This window comes from Balaenoptera borealis, assembly GCF_965194805.1.
Source record: "Balaenoptera borealis genome assembly, chromosome: 16".
NCBI lineage: Eukaryota > Metazoa > Chordata > Mammalia > Artiodactyla > Balaenopteridae > Balaenoptera > Balaenoptera borealis.
In genome coordinates this window covers 36,978,471-37,002,971 of record NC_138872.1, presented here as the reverse complement: position 1 = coordinate 37,002,971, position 24,501 = coordinate 36,978,471, and the positions used below count along the sequence as shown (strand labels likewise).

The following is a 24,501-nucleotide window of genomic DNA, read 5'->3' as shown; positions in this document are numbered from 1 at the left end:
AGCCACTGGAAGGCACAGAAGAATACACTAATTTTTTCTGCTTACGACGGTGCATAGAGAGAGAGTAGGGAACACGGCAACCACTTGACTAAGTAATGGGGTGATGCCCAACTTGAAGAGTGCTTTGGAGGTATGCACCATGGGGGAAAACAAAGGGAAATATGGCTGCTTTTCTACAGTGGGGAGGGTCAGGGAGGAGCTGAACCTTACTCTAAAAACCACATATATCATCTACACCACGACCACTCTAAAAGCAGAGGCTGTAGTCTTCAGGTGGACACAAATGAAACTCAGGCATCTCCTCTTCCTCAACAGCATTTCCAAGGCAGCTGACGGCAGTCAGCTGGGTTACTGGAATCTCCCTTCCCCACAGCTCCCCAGAGGTTTGAGCCAGGAGTTAGTCTGAGACTCCATGATTTGAGGGAGGGACTCAGAAGAAAGAAAGGGAGGGTAAGAAGGCACACCTTGTCCCCTGCCACTGCTTATCCACTCTACTTCTATCTCTCTGATACAAGTTTAGCTCAAGCAAAGGGGAGGGGAGATATTTTGATTTTGAATGAGATTGATTTTTTTTAATGGATTAGGCAGATGGAATCAGTCTGAGTTATGGTTGTGTCTCCATTACCCACTGGGACAAACACACTCAGTAGCAATTACTAGAAAAATAAAATCATTCCATGAAGTTATCAACTCAATGAGTTCAGACTCGTTGGGCAAACCGATCAAGTGAATGTCACTGTGTCATCAAAGAAACGGTAATGAGATTCCAGGCAGAGAAACGATTGATTTGATCTGAAGCAGCTACGAAATGTACAAGCAGGAGCAGTTCTGTGAAAGTGACACGATACAGTACAAATCCAAATTGTGCAGCAAACCCATCAACGTAAGCCTTGAAATGTGTGCATTTTGAGTTAAGTGAATAGATGACCTTAGTGTGGGTTCTGCCAAAAGGAGAACCTAAGACAGACACACAAGTACTTCCTGGAAGATGATCCCAGGAAGCTCATTCAACATTGCAGAGTAGAGACATGAGACCAAGAGGGACAGAAATTTGAAAAAAAGGTGGGTATTAATGAATGGGTCACCACTATGGGTGCCTGGGGCTCAGTCCCACTGGAGACCTTCTGGGAGAGATGCTCCAGAATCGTCCTTCTAGCAGTGAAGTGGCTGGGGCATTTATCCACAATCTCCTATCCCTGGTTTGTTGAGAGCTGCTCCTAGGGCATCATCCCCCAGAAGGTCCATCTTGCCCTGTACGTGGGCAAAGTTTGTTCCCTCCAACTAAGAGGGAGGGAAACACGGGGAGCCGTGGGCATGTACAGAAACTGTCAGCAAATGAGCTCCAGGAAGGACCGAGGGAACATGGGTGGGACCCCAGCAACGTCTCCTATATAAATAAATCTGACGAAGGATAAAAAGGGGACTTGACAAAATCTGAGGGTTCCTGATTTCTGAATCAAAATATACTATTTTAAAAGCAAAGGGATTCCTTATCCTGAAAGGTTTGCCCACATAGCAACTGCTTTGATAATTATGCTTCATCATCATTGGCAGCATTTTGAAAAAAAATTAAAGCTAAAAAGGACTTCAAGGTCACATATGGTCCACCTTAACTGAGCCTAGCCAAGTCCCCAACAACTTGTTCAATGACAGCACATGAATCATGATACCTGAATACACCACACACACACACACACACACACACACACACACACACACACACACAGAGTTCTGTTCCATGAGGGCAGGGATTCTTACCTATTTCATTCACTGATGTGTCCCCAGCACCCAGACCAGGGTCTATAAAACACAAGATCGGTGCTAACAAATACTTATCTCATTTGTCACATAAGCCTTTGTGACCTTCCCCAGAAGACAACCTGACAGGTTCCGTCACTTTAAATGACAACTGAAGTAGCCATCAGCCCTGGAGTTCTTAGCCTAATTTTGCACCCTGGACCCTCTTGGCTGTCTGACGCCTATGGAGTCCTCAGAAAAATGTTTTAAAATGCATAAAGTAAAATACATAGGCTTACAAAGGAAACCAATTACAGCATAGTTATCAAAATATATTTTTTAATGTTATGGTTATAATGCATTAAATAACAAGATCTGTGATGGGTCTAATAACTGCCATAATTTCAAATAAGGAATATAAATGATTTTTGGAGGTATCTCCAACAAGTATAATGTGGTAATTTCTGCTGATGACCTATACTTAGGTCCTGCTTATACTATGGTGGTTTGGTGTCTATGTTCATAATTGAAGGAGATGCTACCTTTCATTTGAGGTTAGTAAAACTGAAGGTGTAGTTTTTTCTCATCCAAATTCATGGACTCCAACCGTCTCCCCGACACCCCCAAACTGACAACCTCCTGAGCAGTTCACTGGGTTGGGGATGGAGAGAATCCTTGCATAGAAACATACTCTGAATTCAAAATAAACTGACACAGAAAACTGGATGCCAGATAAAACAAACAAACAAACCCTGCATTAGTCTTTTTGGGTCTTTCATGAACATGTATGGCAGGTAAAATTTGAACACACATTTTAAGAAGGATGCTAGAAAAATATCATTAGTCATACCTCTTATGGAGAATTTCCAGTGTGCCAGGTGCTGTGCTAGGGACTTAAATGTACTATCATGCATCCTCAAAAAACTTTGCAAGGAGAGGGCAGTGAACTCCATTTTCAGATGGGAAAATGAGCACAGAGAAGCCCAGTAATTTGGCTAATGTTGCAGGTAGGCTGATAGCAAAGGCTTTTTTAACCAGAAGTTGTCATACTGCTAAATCAGAATTACCTGGAGAGAGCAAGTAGTCAGAATACCAATTCTAGGGTCTCACCATAGAGATTCTCAATCATTGGGTTGATGCCCTAGAACTGACATTTTTCAACGACCCCCTGAGATGATTCTGATGCAGGCTGCTTGCAAACTGCACTTTGAGACACACATTGAAAGCTGTGTCTGTCTGGTTCAGGTTGCTTGGGTGTTTGTTCCAGGGAGGTGTCTGTGCCCAGTGCTGGTTTGGACTACCCTCCCCTGTAAACAACCCCAGTGCACGCACTGCCTGCTACCTCCACCAGGCGCTGCAGGTCATTCCTTCCATCTTCCTCCCACTTCTCCATTCTCTTATCTCTGCTGTCTCCCCCATCCATGTGGCTTTGCTAAGCTTTTGTTAATGGAAAGATTAGAATTGGTGAGAAAAGAGTGGTTATAGTTTAGAGGGCTTTCTTGGGCTGGGGAACAGTCTTCCCTGTTCCCTGAGGCAGCTTTACTGGGAGCTATTTGCCGAGAATGGGGGAACCCTGCAAAGAACCACGCTCAGAATTGAAATCAAACTCCTCCTTCCCCCAAAGAAACATGCATATGGTTCATCCAGCCTGGCTTTTCCAGGCCAGCAGAGCAGCAACCAGAAACAGCATCCTTTTGTGCCCAGAGGCGTTTGTGTTTAAAACTCCAGTAAAAAAGAAAAATGACAGTTAAAGGGGTAATTGAGCATCTGTGGATTATCTGTTTGTTTTCTTTCCCATCTCTGAGCTTGGGAAACAATGCAAATAGACGAGCCACCCCCCAGCTTGTTCCTGCTGCAGGAGCCTCCGTGAAATGCAGGACAATGGCAATGAACATGAGTCATCCCTCTGGGCACCTTGCCTTGTCCACCCATAGACCACTGGCCCTGCCCTCATCAGGAGGCCCCCTTTTATTCTGCTTAGTTGATGATGAAGATAAAAAGGGGCTAAGAAAAAATAAGGCAAGGTTCATAGAAATAAGGCTGAACTTGAGACCTAATTTTAGGACTGCTAAATAAAGATGCCGCAATTAATAATAACAATAACAGCCGTAGTAATAAGGCGTTTTATACGTACTGCATATCACAGGTGAAAAAAAAATCACTCTTAATTTTGAGAATTAAGAAATTTGGATTCTAGAAAGATTTAGTTAGCTTAGACACAGGTACCTGGCCATATGGCAACACTTTGTAAAGCGCCAAGGCACTTTGTTCTGTTTAGAATGACGTGTGTGTATGTGTGTGTGTTTTCTTGTCTGTTCTCCCACTATAGACTCCCAGTTGTCGTTTACTACTGTAACCCAGCACTGAGCCTGCACTCAATAGGTGCTCAAAAACTGTTTGTTGAATGAATGAATGACAATTCCAAAAATAGTAATGAGTCCTGTCTTGTGAAAGCAAAATTTTTAAAAAATATGAATTTACTTTTGTAAAAGTAGATTAAATTAAGTAAAGATGGAGTTTTCAGAAGTACGACTCAGAAAGCCTAAAAATGTTTTCTAAAGGGGATGCATCTAAGTGTCTGTTTCTCCCCAGATCCTTGGATGGTTCCAGATAAATAGGAAGTTTCCTAAAAATACATGAGATGCTAAAAAGGAAAAGGCTTGTCATATTTGGGGCGTGGGGGTGAGATGATCACAGATGACAGAAGGGTGGAGGACACGTGGGTGGGGTGGGGGTTGTCTGCCTCCGCTGGCACCAAAGGCGTCTCTTTTTTCTTGTGCAACAGGCAACTTTCATGAGGAATCAGGGCTTGTTCCTCACTGACCAGGCAGACACTGAGAATAAGTCATGCAGGGAAAGACTGAGGTTGCCAGAGCAGCAAACAAATGGATAATAGGAGAGCAACTGGCTGATAGTTATCAAGATTTGCTGGTATAATGAACTTCAAAGGATGTGCTACTGTCAACAATTGAAGACTTGGGGAGATAACTCATGAGCTTCCTCTCATATGGTGATGATTTTACAGGGGTAAGGGGATTCCCACCCTAACACCAAAGAAAAGGATTTCCCCTAACCCTGCTCAGATCTTCTGAAAAATGACTATGTAGAGAGTGAAATCCAAACTATGTACATTCTCTAGGGAATTTCAGTAAATTACATTTTATCACAAATAAAACTCAACCTAAGCTATTATGTTCAGTCTAGCTTTTTAATCCAAAGTGAAATGCCAGACTCAAGGCCAAGAAGCACCAGAAGCTATATTAAACCAATCGTTAAAGACGTGCCATTATTAAAACTACTTATACTTGCCAAAATAAATCCATGTTTTTTCACCTGGAAAAGCCAACTCCCCACCCCCACCCCCCACATTGTTTCCTTGCTCTTTCTTTGCTTTTCCTCTTGCAGAAATGAAATCCCGTCTTCATCATTCCCCTCTCTCCTCTGGATGCCCCAGAAACCATTTTAGTTTGTTTTCTTGTTTCAAGAAAGCATTCAAATGTTAGACAGTGGTGTGTTTTAATTCATTTTGAAAAACAAACTCACATGGATTGATTCTTCAGGTCCCCTTACTTGGACCTGACACACTATGAAGTCCAAACAACTCTGCATAGTTACATTAAACAGGTTCTTGTGCTGTGAATTCACTGGGTGCAGGTAGCAGTGAAACATTCCCAAGACAATCACTAGACATGCAAAACGCCAGCCAGAAGCATGGATCACTTTCAGGGGTCTTGCTGCAGCGAGCATGAGGCTGTATTTTGTGTACGTTGACAACAGTATAGGGTAAGCCATCTGTGTTCAAGGGAGCAAAGCCTCCAATATTCCTCTTGAACCTTAAGAGGTGTCTTTCCGAACGAAGTGTGGTTTCAGTCTCTAAACTTCAGAGTCAGATACCCCTCCGAGTTTTATGAGTTGCTCCTTGGAGAGTCAAAGCCAAGCCACCATGAGTGTGAAAGCTGGCTGACCCCTGCCTCCCATTCCCCAGCAACTGTCCTTCACCCCATGAATCTGAAAGAATCCCCCCATCCCGGGGTTTAAGCATGGATGCAGGCCAAGCAAGCCTTGAATACCCAGGTCTGTTTGATTGCAGCTATGTTGGTATACCCCATGTACAGGTAGAAAGTGCTTTTGTTTCTCTACCTGATCCAGCCAGTGGAGGGGGGGCGGGGGCTGTCTGCCTAATAGTTTCTAGCCCATGTGCTTATATTGGGATCGGTCCCTAGGGATCTGGACCTGGTTGGCAGTCATTTTGTGGTGGAGATGGTAAATCACCAGTGTTACCACAATGACGAGGCCCAAGATGAGCCCCAAAATCAGAGGCAAGGTTTCCTCCAACTGCTCCCGCTCATCCACTGGGCATTTATGCTCTGAAATGGGAAAGAAGAAGAAAAGCAATGAGCTCCTGCCAAAATATTCTGAATCATAAGTCTGCTCAAGAAAACTAAAAGGCAGATAGAGATGAGAAGATTTCTCAAGGAAACTTCAGAGATATTTTCTTTTTCAGAAACAATATTTCCCAACCAAACTTAAGGCCTAATCCCTTAAAATTTCTGCATAGTGTAAAATAAAAATACATCAGTTAAATAGGGCAACATTCAGGTTATTGGATTCCTGGCTGATGTCAATACAACTTCCAAACGATTTATGCAAATTTTCAGAGTTTGGGCATCAGGCACAACCACCATCATTTTTATTGTTTATTTAATTTTTTAAACTTTTTATTGGTGTATAATGTACATAGAATCGCAGACAAAATACACCTTTTAGAAAGTCTGAAATTACCAAGTGTTGTCAATGATACAGAGTAATTGGAGCTCTCGTCCACCATTGGTGGGAAATGGTACAATCACTTTGTAATAAGGTAAGGGTAAATATACACCTACCTTATAACCCAGCATTCCACTCCTAGGAATTTACCCAAGAACAATGAAAACATATGGACACAAAAAGCCTTGAACATAAATGTTCACAGAAGCTTTATTCATAATAGCTTAAAACCAGAAACAACCAAAATGTCCATCAGAGTAGAATGGATAAATAAACTGTGGTATATTCATACAATGGAATATTAATCAACAATACAAAGGAATGAACTATGGCTGCACATAACAAAATGGATTCATCTCAAAAATATTATGTTGAGTGAAAACTGTCAGACACAAAAGGGTACATGTTGTATGACTCCATTTATATGAAGTTCAAGAGCAGGCAAAACTAAGCCTATGGTGATTGAAGTCAGAGAAGTGGGGAACAGTGTGTCTTGGAGAACAGGACACAAGAGAACTTCAGGTGTGATGGAAATGTTCTGAATGTTGATTTAGGTGAGGGTTATGTGGCTGCAAGTATAGGTAAAAACATATTGAGTTAACACTTCAGATTTGTGCATTTTGATGTATGTAAATTATACCACCATTTAAAAAAGAAAGTGTAGAGTTTATGGATTTACACCACACACATCAGAAGTGGTATCAGAATTGTGGTGCCAAAAGTATTAGCTTTAATAACTAATAAATAATAACTTTGGTATAGTTATGGGGAATAACATCTAATACACCATCCTTTTAAGAAGATAGAGGAGAAAAGCATGGTGTATTTTGGCAAAAAATTATGGTTAAAATATTATTATAGTTTATTTCTTTAAAAATTGTTTTGTTGCCTTAGGAGAAAACCTGAACTAAACACACCACTGGAAGAAGAATATAAAGGGAGTATTAAACTATGGACAAGTCCAAAGTAATTATGGGAAAATAAGGGGATGTCAAAAATTATCATGAAAAATACTGAATCCCCTTCCCCACTCATCCCCATTCATTAAGTGGTCAAAGAAAGGGGAATTCCTGAGTTCTCTTTCCCTTACCCACCATTCCAAAATCCACAAAGCTCTAGAAACCACAAGTACTTTGTATCTTCATTTGGCAGCAAAAGCTGGCTGCTCTGATTCTCATTTCTCCTCCTTAGCATGAAGATTCATGTGTTTCACTGCAGGAAACAGATCCATTAATCTGTTTGATTACAGGAGCTTCCCTGAGTCTTCTGGGTCTTGTATAATATATGGACAATGCACTGTATTATCTTCCTGAAGTCCAAAATTATTCTGAATTCTGAAAAACATCTAGCCCCAAGGGTTTTAGGTGAGAGATTGTGAACCCATAAAAAAAAAGACACACATTCCCCTCTCAGGCTTAAGCCACTGTCTTCAAACTCTGCCTTTGACCCGCAGGAAAAACAAAATTTTACATTACAACCGAGGACATACGTATACATACATAACTAAAACCAAAGTTTTATAAAACAATGGTTTTCCTTACTTTGTGCCTTTAATAATTTATCCTCTATTCTATTCTCTTTCATTTAAAATAGTGCTGGTCATGACCCACTAAAGCAGAGGTTATAATCTTTTTAGTGTCAGTGTGATGAAACTGTCCACCCTTCTCAGAATACTTATAATTGCATAAAAATAAAATACATAAGATTACAAAGAAAGCAAACTACACTGAAGTTCAGCTATTAAAATATTTTAAAATAATGTGAGGGACAGTTATATATATATTTATTAGTACACAGGTATACTGGCTGTGATTGCAAAGTAGGGAGAAGCATAATTGTTACTTTGCAAGATCTGGACAAACATGTGGGAAGAGAAAGACTATTATTTCTATTGGTGACAAAGTCATAGGTATGACTAATACTACTGTGGGTTGTTACCTTTATTTATAATCAAAGGAAATGTTAAACATTAATTAGAAATTAATGAAAATAAAGATGTAAATGTTTCCCATTGAAATTTACAGACCCCCTGAATTCTATACACAAACCCTATGGACTCCAGGGTTAAGATCCTGTGCAATAAACTGATTATACAACCCACAGATTATAGAGCAAGGATGGCTGGCCTCGATCTCTGCCTGGGAGAAGAGCATCCCTTGGCTTAGCCCAGCTCAGCATCTGGCTTTGGGTGCTCGGAGACCCCTGACTCCCTGTTCATCTCCACAGGTCTTGGGGTCCCTCACACCTCTGCCCTGGCTGTACTTACAGTTCTAGAGAACACAAAACAGAGGCCCAGGGTGGATGGCCCATGATTGGAAAAAGCAACAACCAGCCCAGTCATTGCAAAGAACCAGATGAAGACAGATCAGACAAAATTGTGTAACTGCCAGCTGCCAGTTCAAGTCCCCTCAACCATAAACCTGGTGTGCCCATTGCAATCCTGAATCATCTTAGGTTCTGTTTTCTAGACATGTGTTCTATTTTGTTTTGTTTGATGACCACAGCATTTTAAAGTTGTATTTACTTCCTGAGGCAAACAAACTGTAAAAGCTCTTAATGAAAAGCAGCTCCAAACGAACCGCACTGAGATGGGCCACGGACCAGGAGGCAAGCTGATTGCTTTCTCCAGCTCTGCTAGTGCCACAGAATTTTCTTTTTGGAGAAGGTGGGCAAGCCTTTTGCTGGTCGTGCTTCCCTCTGCTGTATGATAGGGCAACTGGAGGGAGGGGTTTGCCCCTCTTCCCATATCTTATCTGGACTGGCTTGGGACTCCTGTAACCTCAGCAAAATGTATTTTGTGTACTGAGAAGCTGTTAAGATGAGTGGGCTTTGGAGATCTTTGGCTGGAGACAAGCAGATACTCTCACCAAGATGTAAGCACAACAGTAAATAAGAAAACAATTACTGATTGATGCCACTGTGTGCCAGGAACATCCCTGTGCACAAGGAAGAGCTGTATAAACTCTTTCCCCCTAGCCTGTAAGCTCCACCAGGGCAGGGAAAGTTCCTATATCCCAGTACTGGGTGTACTGGTGTACAGACACCAACAGGGTCCTATGACCTTGGTATTCACCATTCCCACCCATTCCAATGGGCTTTGACTACAAGGCAGGTTAGACATCCTGGAAAGTCAACGCCCCCCCTTCCCCACCCCAGTAGCCATCAGTGGCGGATGGGAGTTGGAGGGTAACTCAGGTGGGTACCACACTCTTTATCCAGAAGTTCCAGCAGTGTGAGCCCCAGTGCCCACAGTGGTAACCTGCTCACTTATGCACCTGTACTAGCTTCCTTGCCTTCCCACCTCACTTCCCCACTCCCCTAGCAGTGCCTTCTAGAACCACCTAGATAAACTACTTGCCCTTACATACTTATAGAGGATGTGCTTCTTGGGGAACCCCACCTAAAACACTAGGCTCCAGGGCAGTAGCAAGAACACAGAATTCTACGACTGGCTGGCTACGTGGCCCTGCGCTGGGCCTCCGCATTCCAGCCCTCGACACAGTTCTCTGTGGTGTTAATAACAGAATTGTCTCCCTCTGGATGCTTCCCCAGGAGGCTCTGAGAAGGAGCAACTACTCAGGTGGCATGTTTCCTGGCTAGGAGGTGCCATGTAAACCACAGGTGTACACGGAACTCTGGATCAGCATCGGCACACCACGCCCTGGTTTGCAGCACGGCAGCCAGTCTTGGGGCGCTCAGCTGGGGGCGATGTACATTCATTTCCACTAAAACACAGATCATTTGTCCTATAGATCTGGGAAAAATACAGATCAGGTGGTATCTCCCAAACACACTGCTAGAAACAATGGTAAGTTCATGAATTCAGAGCACCTGACAACCTTTCTGAAGATGACCCCCTGCATTCACATGTTTGGTACAGTTGTTCAGCTGCAGCAGCTGAAGTTCGGAGAGGCTAAGAGCACAGGATCTGATACCCAAAGACAGGTTCCTGTCCCAGCCCTGGCAGCCACAAGAAGCACAGTCTTGGCCAGTAATGTCACCCCTAAGCCTCAGCTTCTCCACTGTAAACAGGGATCTTAGTACCTTCTTCACAGGTCTCTTTATTTGTTTCTTTCCCCCCCTTGAGAATTAAGACGGGCCCAGTCTATATGTGGCAACTTAAATGCCCATTAAATCTGAGTGTTTAACAAAGGGCCACAGAGGCACCTTCGTGTTCTATTATGTTTCGTTTGTCTTTATGCGTGAGAGTCGCCTTTAATTCAAGCCATTAAAATACTCAGGCTGCTCTGTTCCCTCCCAGTGATGCATCCTCCATGCTATCACAGTCAGAATTCTCCTGGGGCCTCAAAGGGACTCACTACCAGGAATGAATTGTGGAAGGACAAGTTACCCAACGCCAGCTGAGACACATGGGCTGCCTTGAGCTGCAGGCTGAGAGTTGCCACACCAAGTGTACCTGTTATAAAAATAAGCTGGCCTCCATGGATTGGCCCCTCGGTGGTTTATATTTTCACTGCAGGCTGAGACCCACATCCAATTATTTTTAAAAAAAACAGCCCAAACAGACACGTTTAGCCATTTAGGGCCTGTCTGCTTTGCATACAGATCTCACCCAACAGCTGTTACCCACTGATAGGATAGATAAGGCCCTAAGCTTCTGCTCCCCCCCCGAGCTCTCTGACCCAAAGACTCCTCCCCGTGCTGCTGAGTGACATCACCTAGACCCATAAGCCCCCTCCTGACACCCCTCTCCCTGCCAGGAGATCCCTTATCCTCCTTTCCCTTGGGATAGTGGTCCCCAGGGTGCTGTAAGCCTTCTTCTGGACAGTCCCATGCTGTGAGGGGCTTTCCTTACACAACCTGCCCAAGTGCCACCCAATGAAGCTTGTGTGTTTCTGCCTCTCATGGTCATATCATATTCCTTGATCAGCTCAAAATCCCTCAAATCCCCCTACCGACAGTTTGCCATGGACCAGCGGTATCAGCAAGGAGCTTGCTAGAAATGGATCCTCTTGGGCGCCGCCCCCAGACCTGTGGAACCAGACTTGACTTGGCATGTTAACAAGATCACCAGAGCTGTGCACAGTGATCTGGGGCCTCTGGGCTACTTTCACTGGGGATCAGCATAGTAGCCAAGCCCAACGGTCTAAAGGGATTTGTGTGATAAAGATGTCATCCCCATCTGGGCTGCTCTCAGCCTCTATGAGTGTCCACTAACCCATTTCACTGACCCGTCCTTGCTTTTCTCAGAATCTATGAAGGAGGCAGGTGGGAGACTGCAGACTGCCAGGCATGACCCCCTTACACAGGGGATAAGCTCTTCATTGGAAGCCCTTATGCTGCAGGTCCTGCTTGCACATGACAGAACGCATGTACACAGCCCTGCAGTGGGCGTCAGACATATGACCAGATGCCCTCCCCACCACCACACAGGCAGGCTTCACTCACCCACACGGGCATTAGCAACACATCAGAGTCTCTTTCTATTCTGGGGAGTGGGGTCCAAGTTCCAGGTCCCGAAAAGGCACTCCAAAAGGAATCTTTCAGATTCCACCAAATCAAATAAAATGATCTCTTACAAAACACACTGGGGGCAGGTGCTGAGAGGCACAGACAGGAGGAACCAGGAACAAAAGGAGCCCTGCCACACAAAGGCACATTGATTCAGTGAGTGATCCTGAATGAGGCTTGCCTCCTCCCAGGAGTGTCAAGGCTTGTGCCCCAGGGCACCATACAGGAGGCAACACCCTAATTATTCCCTAGAAAAGCCTGGGTGAGACAAGTGCAATTTGCTTGTGCTTAATATATCTGCATTTAGGAAGTTATACATGCTTACAAACTGTCTAAATCTATCCATTTAAGCCATGGAAGTGGATAAAAACTGCTTTTTATGCAAAAACATCATTAAATCTATGCCAAGAATATCACTGATTTTTAGGAAAATAGCTCTGGTCCTTATTCAGTACTCATTTACTCATTACTCATTTACTCATTTATTCAGTACTCATTTACTATTTACAAAATAATTTACAATTATTTTGTACACAATTCTAACATCTATGAGATCTGATTTCTCCATTCATAAATGACTATAAGCAACAACTTAGAAATAACCCAGAGAGGGTTAGGGTGAGATTGTGATAAGGAACTAGTAAAAGCAGCAATTATAGCACCAGTGGTACCAAGAAGTGAAGAAGTGTCTAAAAACAGTTGACCAGAGAAACACAAAGAGTAACTAGAGACTACTGAAAGTACCTATACAAACTCAAAAGTATCTATGGTAGGGACCCTGGGGACTACATGATCCAATATTTTCAAAATGAATTCTGGGCCATCCATAATCATAAGTCCAATTACTTTTAATTACATTTAATATTTTCAGTTTAAGAAAGACACTGTTACATTTTATAAATACTTTCATAATCAACAGTATCTTTTAGTGTTAAGATCTTGGCATTTAGTTTAGTTTCAATTTTGTAGAAAACACATTAAGATGGAATAGCCCATACAGGTAAGAGCCATAACAGGTAGGTATAGCACTGCTGTACTAAATCTATTAAATTCTGATTTGCTTGGCTTTGAAGCATTTGCAAGTCTCTATTAATTGAGCCCACAGCTTCGGAATATCAATTCAGCCAAAGTTAACAGGGCATCTGCAATGTGCCAAGCACTGTATTTGGTGTTAAAAATACATAGATGAATAAGAAGGAGGCCTTTCTCTTAAGGACAGTTTAACTTAGGAATTCCCAAATGCCTTCTGAATAAATCATGGGGAGAGGGATTCTATTCCATATACTTTGAATGGGAGGGGCATTTAATGAAAGCTGGACTCCTTGGGACTGATTTAATGATTTGTGTGTGACCCAGGCGGGGATTCCCTAATATCCTACACATTCGAATGGTTGTATTCACCTGGGGATCACCAGACCAAAGGTAGGCATCCATAAAGCAGTCAGAATCTCTCCCCATTTCTTAACCACAAGGAATAAATGAGAATATCAAACTGCCTTTAACAACCTCCTCCAGACAATAGAGAGAGGGAGAGAAAAAAAAATGAATGGAAGAATTCACTTACTCCACTTGCCCAGAGTAAATTGTTGCTAGATTTGGACAAATTGCAGAATGTGAGTTCCTCTCCTGCCCTTCTTCTGGGATGCAGAGAACCAGGAGAATATGGATGCCCTGAACCTGCCCCAGCTGGATCCTGCCTGATCCCCTTCCAGGGCTCGCACAGACTAAGAAGAAGCCTTCTTGTATGCCCCAGAGGGAGCAGATCAGGGAACTTGCCTCCTTGGAACCACATGGGTGTCTCTCCACACAAAGGTGAGAGCTGGACAGAGGCAGGTCTTCATGAGTCTATGTAACCTGTACACACACACACACACACACACACACATACACACACTCACCTCTATTGCATTCTGGTCACACAAAAACTTAGACTCACAGTGGTAGAACCTAGGGCTGGAAGTGTCTAGAGACCATGGTGAAACTGAGGCCCACACAAGCAAAAGTCCTTCTCCAATCCATGGCTCTCTCGATAGCTGCTTGGGATGTTTAGCTGTCTTTTCCTTGGGAAACGCATCAAAATTATATATTTTTTTCAGCTGACTTTCTTATCTTTCTCCCTATCCAGTTTCCTTTTTTGGCAAAGGAGGGGAGGAAGGGAAAGATGAAAAAATAAGGGAAAAAAGGAAGGGAGGGAGGAAGTAAGAAAACAGAAAAAGAAGGGAGAGAGAGAAAGAGAGAGGAAAAGAAGGAAGTGAAGGAGGAAGAGAGAGAGGGAAGATGAAAGGGAAAGCCATTGAAGTTGATACAATTCAGTTTGTTGCCTTTAGTCTTTGAAAAATATTATAGAGGGAGGCAGCGCCATGATATCCTAGAGAAAGTCCAAGTGGTAACAGCCTGGTACCCTGGCAGGTTGCCTTCCATATCCATCTTGAGGCCAGCCTTTGCTTCCTTCCTCTCCCTCTCCTCCTGCCTCCCCACCGACCTACCTTCACTGAAGACAAAATCAGAGATGATGTCAAAGGGCTGGATGTGGACCGCAGACAGGATCATGGTGACTGTCTTCTGTGGATCACTGGAGGCTAGTGAAATGGTCTGCTGAGCTTGACATTCATAGGACTTTCCAGCTGGGGTGACCAAGGCAGAGAGATGATGCGAGTTGGCTGTGTGCTTCCCGGCTGCAGGGAAGTCCCAAAGCAATGGTTAGGCCCCTAGGGCTGGCAGAACCCTCCTATGGTGATCCAGATAGTTGACCTTTGCCTCTTAGCCCAGACCCCCCACTCTGATCCTCTGCTGACATGCCCCGTTGCCTTGCCCGGCTGGGGCTATGCAAATGTGAATGCACCCATTCTTTCATGAGCATGGATTTCTTAAATATTAATTTGGAATTTCCTTTTGGAAGAATAAAGTGATACCTAAAACCCCAACCCTTTTTACTATATAAGACCTAACAACAGAGATTCCAAAGATCCACAGTGAACAGTGACTTGGTATCCTACACCTCACACTGGCCTGCAAAATATAAAATATCTTCCTCAGCAAAGCATGTCTGCTCTGAGCAGATGCCCTTGTACGCATACATATTCTTTGGAAGCCTGCCTCACCCCTTTTCCTCCTTTTCTGGATTAAGGTTTTTTTGTTTTTGTTTTTTTCCCTTTTTTTGGTCTAATTTAACTGTGGGAAATGTTTGAATATGAATTTTGATGAAGAGACAAAATTGCCCTTTTTACTGCGATGATAAGGGGTGAAATGGAAAAGATGACATATGTATTCTTGTACATGTTCAATAAAAATCTTTTCCCAACTCAGGTGCCCAGGTGATGGAAGGCTTCATTATGAGTAGATCAGACAATTTACAAAACAAATACATAAATTTAAATGTGGTCTTTGATGGTGCCTGCAGATCCCAGCATTGTTATTTGGAGTCTGGATATCCCTTGCCACAGTATTTTTGGAGGATCTGGGTAGTTGTTGGAGTGATGGGCATGAAAAGCTAATAAATAAGGGCATGGTTCAGAATCCACTCTGGGGTGGCTGCAGTGGATGACTGAAGATTGCAGTGAGGCCTGAGCAATGCACCAAAAGATCTGAAGGCCATCAGATTCTGACCCAAAATGAAAGTCATACTGTCCCCCTTGAGGTTTTAGCGCATAAGAATAAAAACTGGGGTGCAGAAGAAAATAAAAATACAGCTTTGTCCTTCTCCGTGCTTCTTTAAAGGACAAATCATAAGAAAGCCATCCTGAAGCAGCCACAGGAAGACAGTCCCTCAAGAGACATCTCATCCAGGATCAGGTGATGGGTGACAGGCTGCTCCTCAGGCCCTGGGTTTCTTGCGCATCTACAAGGCCTGAAGGCCAGAGGACCCACCCGCACTCCCGCTTGCTTCCTCCACCTTGCAGAGCAAGCCCAGGGCTAACCTGGCCTGGGAGCGCAAGGCCCTGACTCTGAGGAATTCGGCCTCCAAGCCTGAGATCCCTGCAGTGTCTGCGCTTCCCGAGCTCCTTCCCCAGCCCTGCTGTTCTCTACTCACCACTGACCGCGTCTTTAAAATGGGTCTTCTCCGAGGAGTCATAGACAAACTGGACCTTGCTCAGCCTCCACGTTGCCTCGGGTCCCTTGGACGTGTTGTGACTTTCCTGCCGAGCGGGGGAGGCGCGCGTTAACCGCCCGAGCAGATCTGGGTGGGGAAACGGAGGGGCGGACCCTACCCACACCCACCCGGAGTCTGCAACCCCTCTGAGCGCCCCACTAGCAGTTACCTTTACAAACAGCATTTTGAGCGCGTACGCGCGATCCACCCAGAACACCTGCAGCTCCGACTCGTTGTGGCCACAGTGGCCCTTCACCTCAGCTCCCCGGGTCAGTGAGATATCAGCCTGTTCCGTGATTAGCTGGGAACACAGACGCCCCGCACCCCCTCAGCGCGAGAGCCCCAGTGGGGGCTGTAAAGGGCAGCGCGTCCAAACTCCGGGTCGCACGCCTGGGCACTCCTTTGAGCGCGCGCTCCCAGGTCCAGGAACATGCGGTTAGATGCTCTGCGTGCAGACCCGGCCGTTAGGGAAGCAGAGAGAGGGATTTACTTTCAAAGCAGGCAGGGCGAACAGAAGGCATTACAAGCCGGAACCCCCATGCAGCATTTGGGAGCAGCCTGCAGGGTGCAGGGGGGAAGGCGGGTGACCCAGGTCTTCACAGGGTCTTGAGGGAAGGTGCCCTTCGTCCCTGGAGCCCTAGGAGCAAGCTGGGAGGGAAAAAGTGCCTTACATCTACATAATTGCTGGCCCACACATCATAAGGGACAATAAATTTGGCTGCAAACTCTGCCATGAGACACGTCGTCCCATTTTCCCGCACCACAAATATATCTTTTTCAGGGTTAGTGGAAAGGCCTGAGAGATTCTCCACTTCTTGTTCTGCCATGATTCGAGCCATTGTATCTGCAGAAAACAAACAAAAAATCCTATCGGTTAGGGGCTCAGCGAGCCCACGCGTCTCGGGCACAAGGGTGGAGAGACATCGTGGTCTGCGGGCTTTGGGCTGACAAAGTTCCTTGCCGGCTGCAGGGCGCTCTGCGAGCCATTTCGCTGACCTAGCGCCGACAAATTCGACTTCGTTGCTGTTAATTTATAATAAAAATAAAATTAAAAAACATTTAAAGCCTTACTAGTTTGTAATCCGACTGGCTTTTTTCTTCATCTTAGGCTTTTAAACCAAAGCTTTCTCGCCCGTGCTCCGAGCCCACGAAGCAGGCCTGTGCAGCATCGTGTCTGGGATTGGCATACAGGTGTGTGGCTCTCTGGGGAATTCCCTGCCACTGAAGGGAAGGTCCTCCCCTCCTCCGCCCAAAAAAGAACAAACCCGCTAAACATTAGGGCCACGTTTTGACCTTAAGCTAATGGCTTTACTGTGCCAGTTCTATTCTCTGCAAAGAGTGCACCCTGCTCTGGCGGTTGCCGAAACGCTACTCACGGAAGAGCATCAGAAGAACTCGAAGTCTATTCACGCCGAGAACGGCTCTTCCTCGGAGATCCATCCTCGCGGAGCAGCGAATAAGGCCAGTGGTGCTGCTGCAGAGGCCGCCTGAGAGGGAATCCCTCAAAGTCGCCGCTGGAGTGAGCCGGAGTGAGCGAGGGGCGGGGGTACCGAGAGGGCGGAGGGAGGGAGCGCGCGTTCCGTACGCGCTGGCGGACTTGGTGTGGATGGAGTACCGCACAGACCCGGGCAGGGTGAACGCGAGTGTGCTCACTGCAGAGGAAAGGACCGCGTGGCGAGGGAGCTGTCCACGGCTGCGAGTGCTGAAAGGATTCGGTTGTATTGCTGGAGTGATTGTGGCTGGGCTTGTGCAGAGCTCCAATGAGATTTGGGAAGGCTAAAATTCTCCCTGAGTCTGTTTCCTGCGCTGCAATTGCATCCGCAAAGATGATTCTATCCTGAGAAACTTAATAGCACCCTCTGACTTATTCAATATCCCTACCAGTACAGTGATTAGGTGGTGAAGACATCACACCACTGGAGTCCTGGCTTCTGAAAATGCATCCAGTTCCTGAAGGAAAACGGTGGAGCACAAATTGTTGCTGCTTTGGGGGAGGGGGCGTAGGCAGGAATAGAGAAGGAAAATGCTATGGCAACAGCTTCCTGCATTTGGAGACATCCCCTTCTCTCCCCTGCTCTCACGAGCTCAGGGTTTAAAGTTAAACTGATGCCTCCTCAAACGAGGCCGTTAGTCAATGCAGTATGTCTATTTGGGCTTGTTTCTTGTGAGTTCTGTTCTCTGACTGCATGAGGACTTTGAACTCTGGGGTCACCTACCCTCGCTCATTATATTGTGACTACTCTGCTAAAAGGAATGTAAGTGAACCCGAAGTTTGTGAGGGTTATGTAGCATATTTTAGGACAGTCATAGTTATATACACACACACACGCATGCACACATATATTACTCTACAGCCTCTAGTGGGACAGAAAAAACAAATACTACTGGGCTAATTCCTATATTTACACTTTTAGTAGCTTGATTGATTTTTAAATTTTTTGCTCCATAAATCAGAATACAGCACTTTCAGCAATAGGCATACTGTCCTAATCAATTGTAGTGATGTCCAAATATTTTATTTCTTAGTGGCTATTTCATTATATGAAAAATCAACAATATAATGTCATAAAACAAACAATGTCATAATAAGGGGCAAATTGCAAAGTATTTTCATGTGCACTGTCAAATTTTATCCTCCTTACAACCTTAGAAGGTAGGCAAGGGAAGATATACCTTATTGTGGTTGTACATACCCCAAAATTGAGGCTCAGAGAAATTAAATAACCTTCCTCAATGTCACATGTTAGTAAAATTAAAATAGAAAAATCACATGATTTCACTTCATAGGGATCATTTTCATTTTTCCTTATATAATACTTTGACTCTAAAATATACCATATGTTGATTTCCATTAAAAAAATCTTTATTCAGTGACCAAATAACAAGCTAACACCTAAGATTTCTAGCTCACATTCCTGAAATGTATAGAGTGTTGTCTTAAGTATAATAATATTCTGACATTATGCTTGCCACAAAGTGTTTATACAATTATTTTTTCAAACCTATTCCTATATCAATAATTAGATCAATAGCAGTTCAAATTATGAAGTAATGTTTAAATCAATACTATATTTTTACATCTTTATTTTTATCTCTGTATTTTGATATTTCATCCAAACATTTCTCAGTAACTTTACATAACTGAATATATATAGAAGCACTGAGGCAAAATTGTGATTGATACAAAGGCAATTATTATCAGTTGAGAGTGGAATTTGTAAAATTTATATATGCCTAATGATTTGTCATGTTAGCAATTGTTAATAAACACTTATTTTCCTGTAGCACTGTAAAAATTAGAAAGCAATGAGATATAGGTAATGGAACATTTATATATTCTCTTTCCCTCTCTCCCTTTAGTAGTTAAATGAGGAAAGAAATGAATGGGTTTCAGTCCAGGATTCACTATTTATTTTTTATGACCTTGTACAGATTTTAGTGTTCCTCACCTAAGAAGCTGGGATAATAGCTCAGGGATGTCTGGTTAGGCAAAGTGAGCCAATGATTATAAAAGCATTAAAAAAAAAAAAGACAAATTAATTTAGACCATAAGCATTAACTGAGTACCCACTACTTGCACTATGTTTGGTAATTTGGAAACCCAAAGATAAACAAATACCATTATAAAGTAGAAGAGATATCTGTAAAAGTTAGGACACTTTCTCTTGTGACACATTATTGCAGATATCTTAAATTATAAGTTGTTAAAAGAGCAACTGAATTAATTGATGATTAGCTGCTTTAATAATAAAATATTAGATGGGACATAGCATTGGTCATGAATCTTAAGTTGTTGTAGCTGATTTACAAATCAAATGGTGGTTCCTTTGGAAAATGGTTTCTTTCCATACCTGACATAAATGATCTCTTTGTTGACCAGCACTTGAATGAGTCAAAAGAAAAAAAAAGGAAGCAATTTTAACTCCTCTTCTTGGGAGAATCATCTTCAAAGCATAATTAATTTAAAATCCCTTTAGTTATTTAATCTCAAACATAGCTTTACAAACACCCATTAACTTATTTGTCTATCTGTAGTGACTCTTACGTTGCAATAGGATTCGGGTCATTATACCTACAACTTTCACCAACATTAATTAAATACTTTCTAATCATCCTTAAAAAAACTTCAGTTCTTTAAAATTACTAAAGAGATAATAAAGGAGAAAAACTTACCATTAAATCATAGTAACAAAGTTTCCCAGGATCCATTCCATTCTTTATTTCTTGAGTGGGAGAGAAAGTAGGAGAAAAAATGACATAAACATGTACACTCATGTGGATGATAGCTGGGTCAATTTTCATCAATGCTGCTGGCAGTCAATACAAATGTCACCCAAGTGCACTGGCTTTTGAATCTCTTCTAGATCCTCTAAGTCCTTCAAAGGATTCTCTTCAATTCTTGTATTTGCTTATTGAATTAGTCTTTATGAATCTCATGCAGTCATTGAGTGGTTACTGTTTCATGGATGTGGAAGAAAAGACCCACTGCATGTATAGAACTTTTAGTTTGGATGAAAGAAAATGAGAAGAAACATGAAGATGTATGGTTGCCTGGCACAATGTGTGCACAGATGTTTAAGGAAAGAAAAAGTAAGATAGCCACCCCAGGGTGGCGTGGAATTGACCAAGGAGGCCTCTTGGAGAAGGAGATCTTAAAGAAGTGAACAAATTGATCTAAGGTAAAAGATAAAGAAGGGCAATGCAGATGGAAGAAAAATATATTAAGTAGGAGAGTCAATGCAAAGATGTAACTCTTCATTCCTCCATATTTATCAATTTGCAATAAAGAAGAAATTAGACCCCCAAATCCACAGTGCCTTATAGCATTGATACATAACCTTTATTTAACTTCTTTATTTGGTAATTTACCCATATATGGTATATGCAAAACATTCTAAATAAAATTAAATATTCAAATTATTAGGTGTATCTCTTTATATTTGGTTGCACAAGCAATTGACTTGTATCTGTAGAATCAAAAGTGGAAAGCTAAGCTTTGTTGCAGCTGAAATTTGGCTTGTTGATGTTTCAATCCACTTTACAGTGAAATGTAAAAATGTACTCTGGTGCTGCTTTTCCCACCACCACTAGTGCTCTCCCCTGACCTAGCACACACACACACACACACACACACACACACACACACAGATAAGGAAGCACACATGGATAAAAGAAGCAGGGATAACTGAACTGGACAAGACGCACACAGCACTTAAGCCCAAATTACTAGTTACCAAAACCTTTTCTGTGTTCAACTTAATCACTGAACAATTATCTCATTTAATTTAATCACTGCCTTTGAAAACCTTTGAAATCCTTTTGGGATAGGAACTGAAAAATAAGTAAACATAAGAATATTTTGTGCATATATTGGCAAACCCTAGAATATGTGGAAAGAATCAGAAAATTAAGTTTGGCCCTCTGATGTACTCAGCTTGCATGACCTTGATGAAATTTCCCTCATCCTTTCTGTCATTGGTCTCTCCTGCAGTTACTTTAAAGAAACCAAGCTATTTCTGCATTGACGGTAACCAGTGGAGAAGACAAGGCACCAGAATAATAGCCCTTTCACTGGCAATGTATCTTCTTGCTAAGTTCTTAGAAAATGTCCTTTTATGAGCTCATTTAGGATAAATGCCTTCACATAGGAGGGAATGCAGGGGACAAAGTCTCTTTTAAAAAAATACCTGAATAAGCAGATGGTGAGGCCAGGTAATCATTCCTGAAAGGTTCAAGAGCAAAGGAATTATTTTTATCTCTTGAGCCAGTAATTTAGTTAACTGTTTTTAAAACAGTTTATGATAGCTACCACTAGCTTCAATGTGTAAAATTTTAGGCTACTGAGTACAATCAGTCCTCTTGGCTTTCCTGGCAGTGAGGAAAGTCTTAACACAGGGCGGACCCGGGACTTTTCTGTAAAAGACAAGAGTCAATTGAGAATTTTTAAAAGTCCTTTAAGAAGTTTTTTTCTCCAAGAAATACTAACAGCTATCCCAGTGGGCTTAAGGTTAGAAAAGCTGTGGCTCATTTACAACAGTTTGCTATGTGAGTTCTGAGATAATGCACTTCTTTAAAATTTCTTTTATCGTGTATCACAGGGGTTCCTTATTCCTAGTTAACTACTCTTTAAGTTCTCTATTTGCAGTTTTCTGCATATTCACCTGAAGATGTGTTGGAACTAAGGGAAATTTATATTAATTGCCATGAGGGGGAGGGGGAGAGTGGGGGCGGCCAGTCAGCTGAGCTTGGAAGGAAGCTTTGCTGGTGCAGACCTGGAGCCCCGGAGTTGCCCTGGGGTGTTCTGATGTTGTAAGTTTGGGATATTTCTATGGCTGTTTATTTGAAACCATTGCAAGACGCTCACTCTGGTAACCAAGAAAGGGAAAGAGGAAAGAGTCTTCAGTGTATTGGAAAGACGACTGGTGTGGGAATCTAGGAAGCAATATGTTAGCTTTATTACTCCACTAACAAAAACTTCTGGGAGGACTGGCTTCACCTCTCTGGTCTTCAACATGCCTTTCCTACAGGATCCTTCCAGGACTGCATGTCCCGCTTCTATGGGTGACCTTAGTTAGGAAGTGATCTGAGCAATTCTTTCTAGGAAAAACAAAAAAACAAAAGCAAAACCAAAAAACCAACCAAACAAACAAACAAAGAAACCGCTGAGGATTTCCATTACTAAAGCTTTCTATCCCAACGTGCAAGAAGCCTGCACAGATCTAGACTCACGGATTGAGGCCCTCGGCGTTACCTTTGGGTGACACCGAGGCACATGGGCCCGGTTGCTCGCGGTCTGGAGCTTGGCGGGGCTGGGGCTGCGGACTCCAGACCTGTCTGCTTCTGCCCGAGAGACAAGAGATGCGCGCTGCGGCGGTGCGCCCAGCGGCCCGCACGCGGAGTTCGCGGCAACCTCAGCAGGGGAAGACGTCGGCGCCAGGCACCCGGGTTGGACTTCACCTTACGTTCGCGAAGCTGCTCCCGGTGTGGAGGTGAGAGAGGAACCTTGCAGATGTGTGGTCCAAGCCGGCTCCAAAGCCGGGTAAGAAGGATCAATTCCGAGGGTGCTGGAGTTGGGCGAGTTCGGGCCTCGGCTGCTGGACAGAAGCTCCGGGCTCTTTTGTGTTCTGGTGTCGAGGGGAATTAGGACTAGAAAGGGAGGAAGTAAGTTCCTGGCAGAGAGTGTTCTCTGGCTCCCCGCGACTTTCTTTGGAGCTTCCAAGGCCGGGAAGCGTTGGCAAACCCCACGCTGGGGCGGGGAGGTTGGGCGGTGAGACCCCGGCGCTCTGCCGGCCTCGCGCCTCTCGGGTCCCTCCCCGCCCGGAGGAAAGCCGGCGGTGGGGGGGGGTTTGAGCCGGGGGGGCGGTGTTACACAGAGGAGGGGGAAGAGGCCAGGTTGCAGAGGCTTCGCGTCTCTTCTTTTCTCTTCTTTTTTCTTTTCCTTTCTAACCCTCCAGGGTGGCATCCGCATCGGAGGGAAATGCCCCCGATGGGCCCCAGAGGTCCAGCTTCCAGGGCAGAAGTCGGGAGGACGCTGCGCCGCAGGGCCAGGGGCGCTCGGGCATCCTCGCGGCGCGCGGTCCTTGGACCACTCTGAGACGTGGGCAAGGTTTTGAGACTCTGCCGAGAGGAGATCGAGGCTGAGGTGGCCGAAGAGGCTCAGAGGGCGCGCACTCAGGGGGAAACGGCTCTGCCTGCGGGGCTGGCGGCCTGGGAACCGGGCGGGTCCGGGCCCGGGGACAGGACGGTGGGAGGGTGGACTGACCCACTGGGGCCTTCTGCTAGGGTCCCTGGTCGCTAAGTGAGGCTCCTGACCTGGTGGAGAAGTGGGACCGAAACGCTCTCCTCCTCCCACGCACGAGTCTTCTGCCCCCTCGGGGCGTCCCGGGCTGCTGGAGGCCCAGGCCTGTGAGGTTAGGGTGAGAGATTTTTTGTTTGTTTGTTTTTGTTTTCCAATCTGGGGCTGGGAGCGGGAGCGGAGGTTATTCTGTACTCTAGGTCGCAAATGAGAGAAAAAGTCCAGGGACAAACCAGGGGCCGCCTCTCTGCGGAAAGCCCCAGTTTCCGAGACTGATCCCGCGACCCCGGGGACGCGGTGCCACGCAGCTGGCAGAACGCGGAGCCGGGGACCTGCGGCTCTGCTCTTCTCCGGTGACAAGACCAGATACGGACTCTGGGAGGCCCCACCCCTGAGAAACACTGTGGGGACCCTCCCGATATTCCCTTTGAAATAAAAATAACATTAAATCCAAGATTCAAAGAACACTAAATCTCGCATTCTAACTCTAAAAAAACCCCACTAACGCTCGGGATTTTTCTCCATGACGGCTCCATGGTTACTTTTTAGCTCAAAAGCAAATTTGTGGGTGCAGGCCTCTGCTGTCCCAGGTCTGTCTGCCAGAGGTGTCCCCGGCCCAGCCGCCCCGGTGGCACCTGCA

At 44.3% G+C, this 24,501-nt stretch overlaps 1 protein-coding gene across 2 annotated transcripts; it reads right to left on the bottom strand.

Moving 5' to 3' along the window:
* Positions 1-5,234: 5,234 nt before the first annotated feature.
* LAMP5 (lysosomal associated membrane protein family member 5) lies at positions 5,235-23,526 on the bottom strand. 2 transcript variants are annotated; one of them, XM_082359185.1, is made up of 8 exons: positions 23,024-23,526; positions 22,796-22,906; positions 17,443-20,289; positions 16,738-16,910; positions 16,236-16,367; positions 16,007-16,112; positions 14,463-14,651; positions 5,235-6,104 (listed from the first exon to the last, which is right to left on the bottom strand). In XM_082359185.1, the coding sequence occupies exons 3-8, from the start codon at positions 17,504-17,506 to the stop codon at positions 5,926-5,928; spliced, it is 843 nt and encodes a 280-aa protein (XP_082215311.1). In that variant the 5' UTR covers positions 17,507-20,289; positions 22,796-22,906; positions 23,024-23,526; the 3' UTR covers positions 5,235-5,925. The 2 variants fall into 2 exon arrangements, with proteins under 2 accessions (XP_082215311.1, XP_082215310.1); XM_082359184.1 differs by lacking the exons at positions 22,796-22,906; positions 23,024-23,526 and having other exon boundaries at positions 17,443-20,950.
* Positions 23,527-24,501: the final 975 nt, after the last annotated feature.

Bases quoted from the DNA above. Each gene is read 5' to 3' on its own strand.
- LAMP5 (XM_082359185.1), bottom strand. From the start codon at position 17,506: ATGGATCTCCGAGGAAGAGCCGTTCTCGGCGTGAATAGACTTCGAGTT. The intron at 16,911-17,442 runs GTGAGTAGCGTT...TGTTTTCTGCAG, and splicing joins AGTTCTTCTGATGCTCTTCC to ATACAATGGCTCGAATCATG. The intron at 6,105-14,462 runs GTAGGTCGGTGG...TTCCCATTTCAG, and splicing joins TGATTTTGTCTTCAGTGAAG to AGCATAAATGCCCAGTGGAT.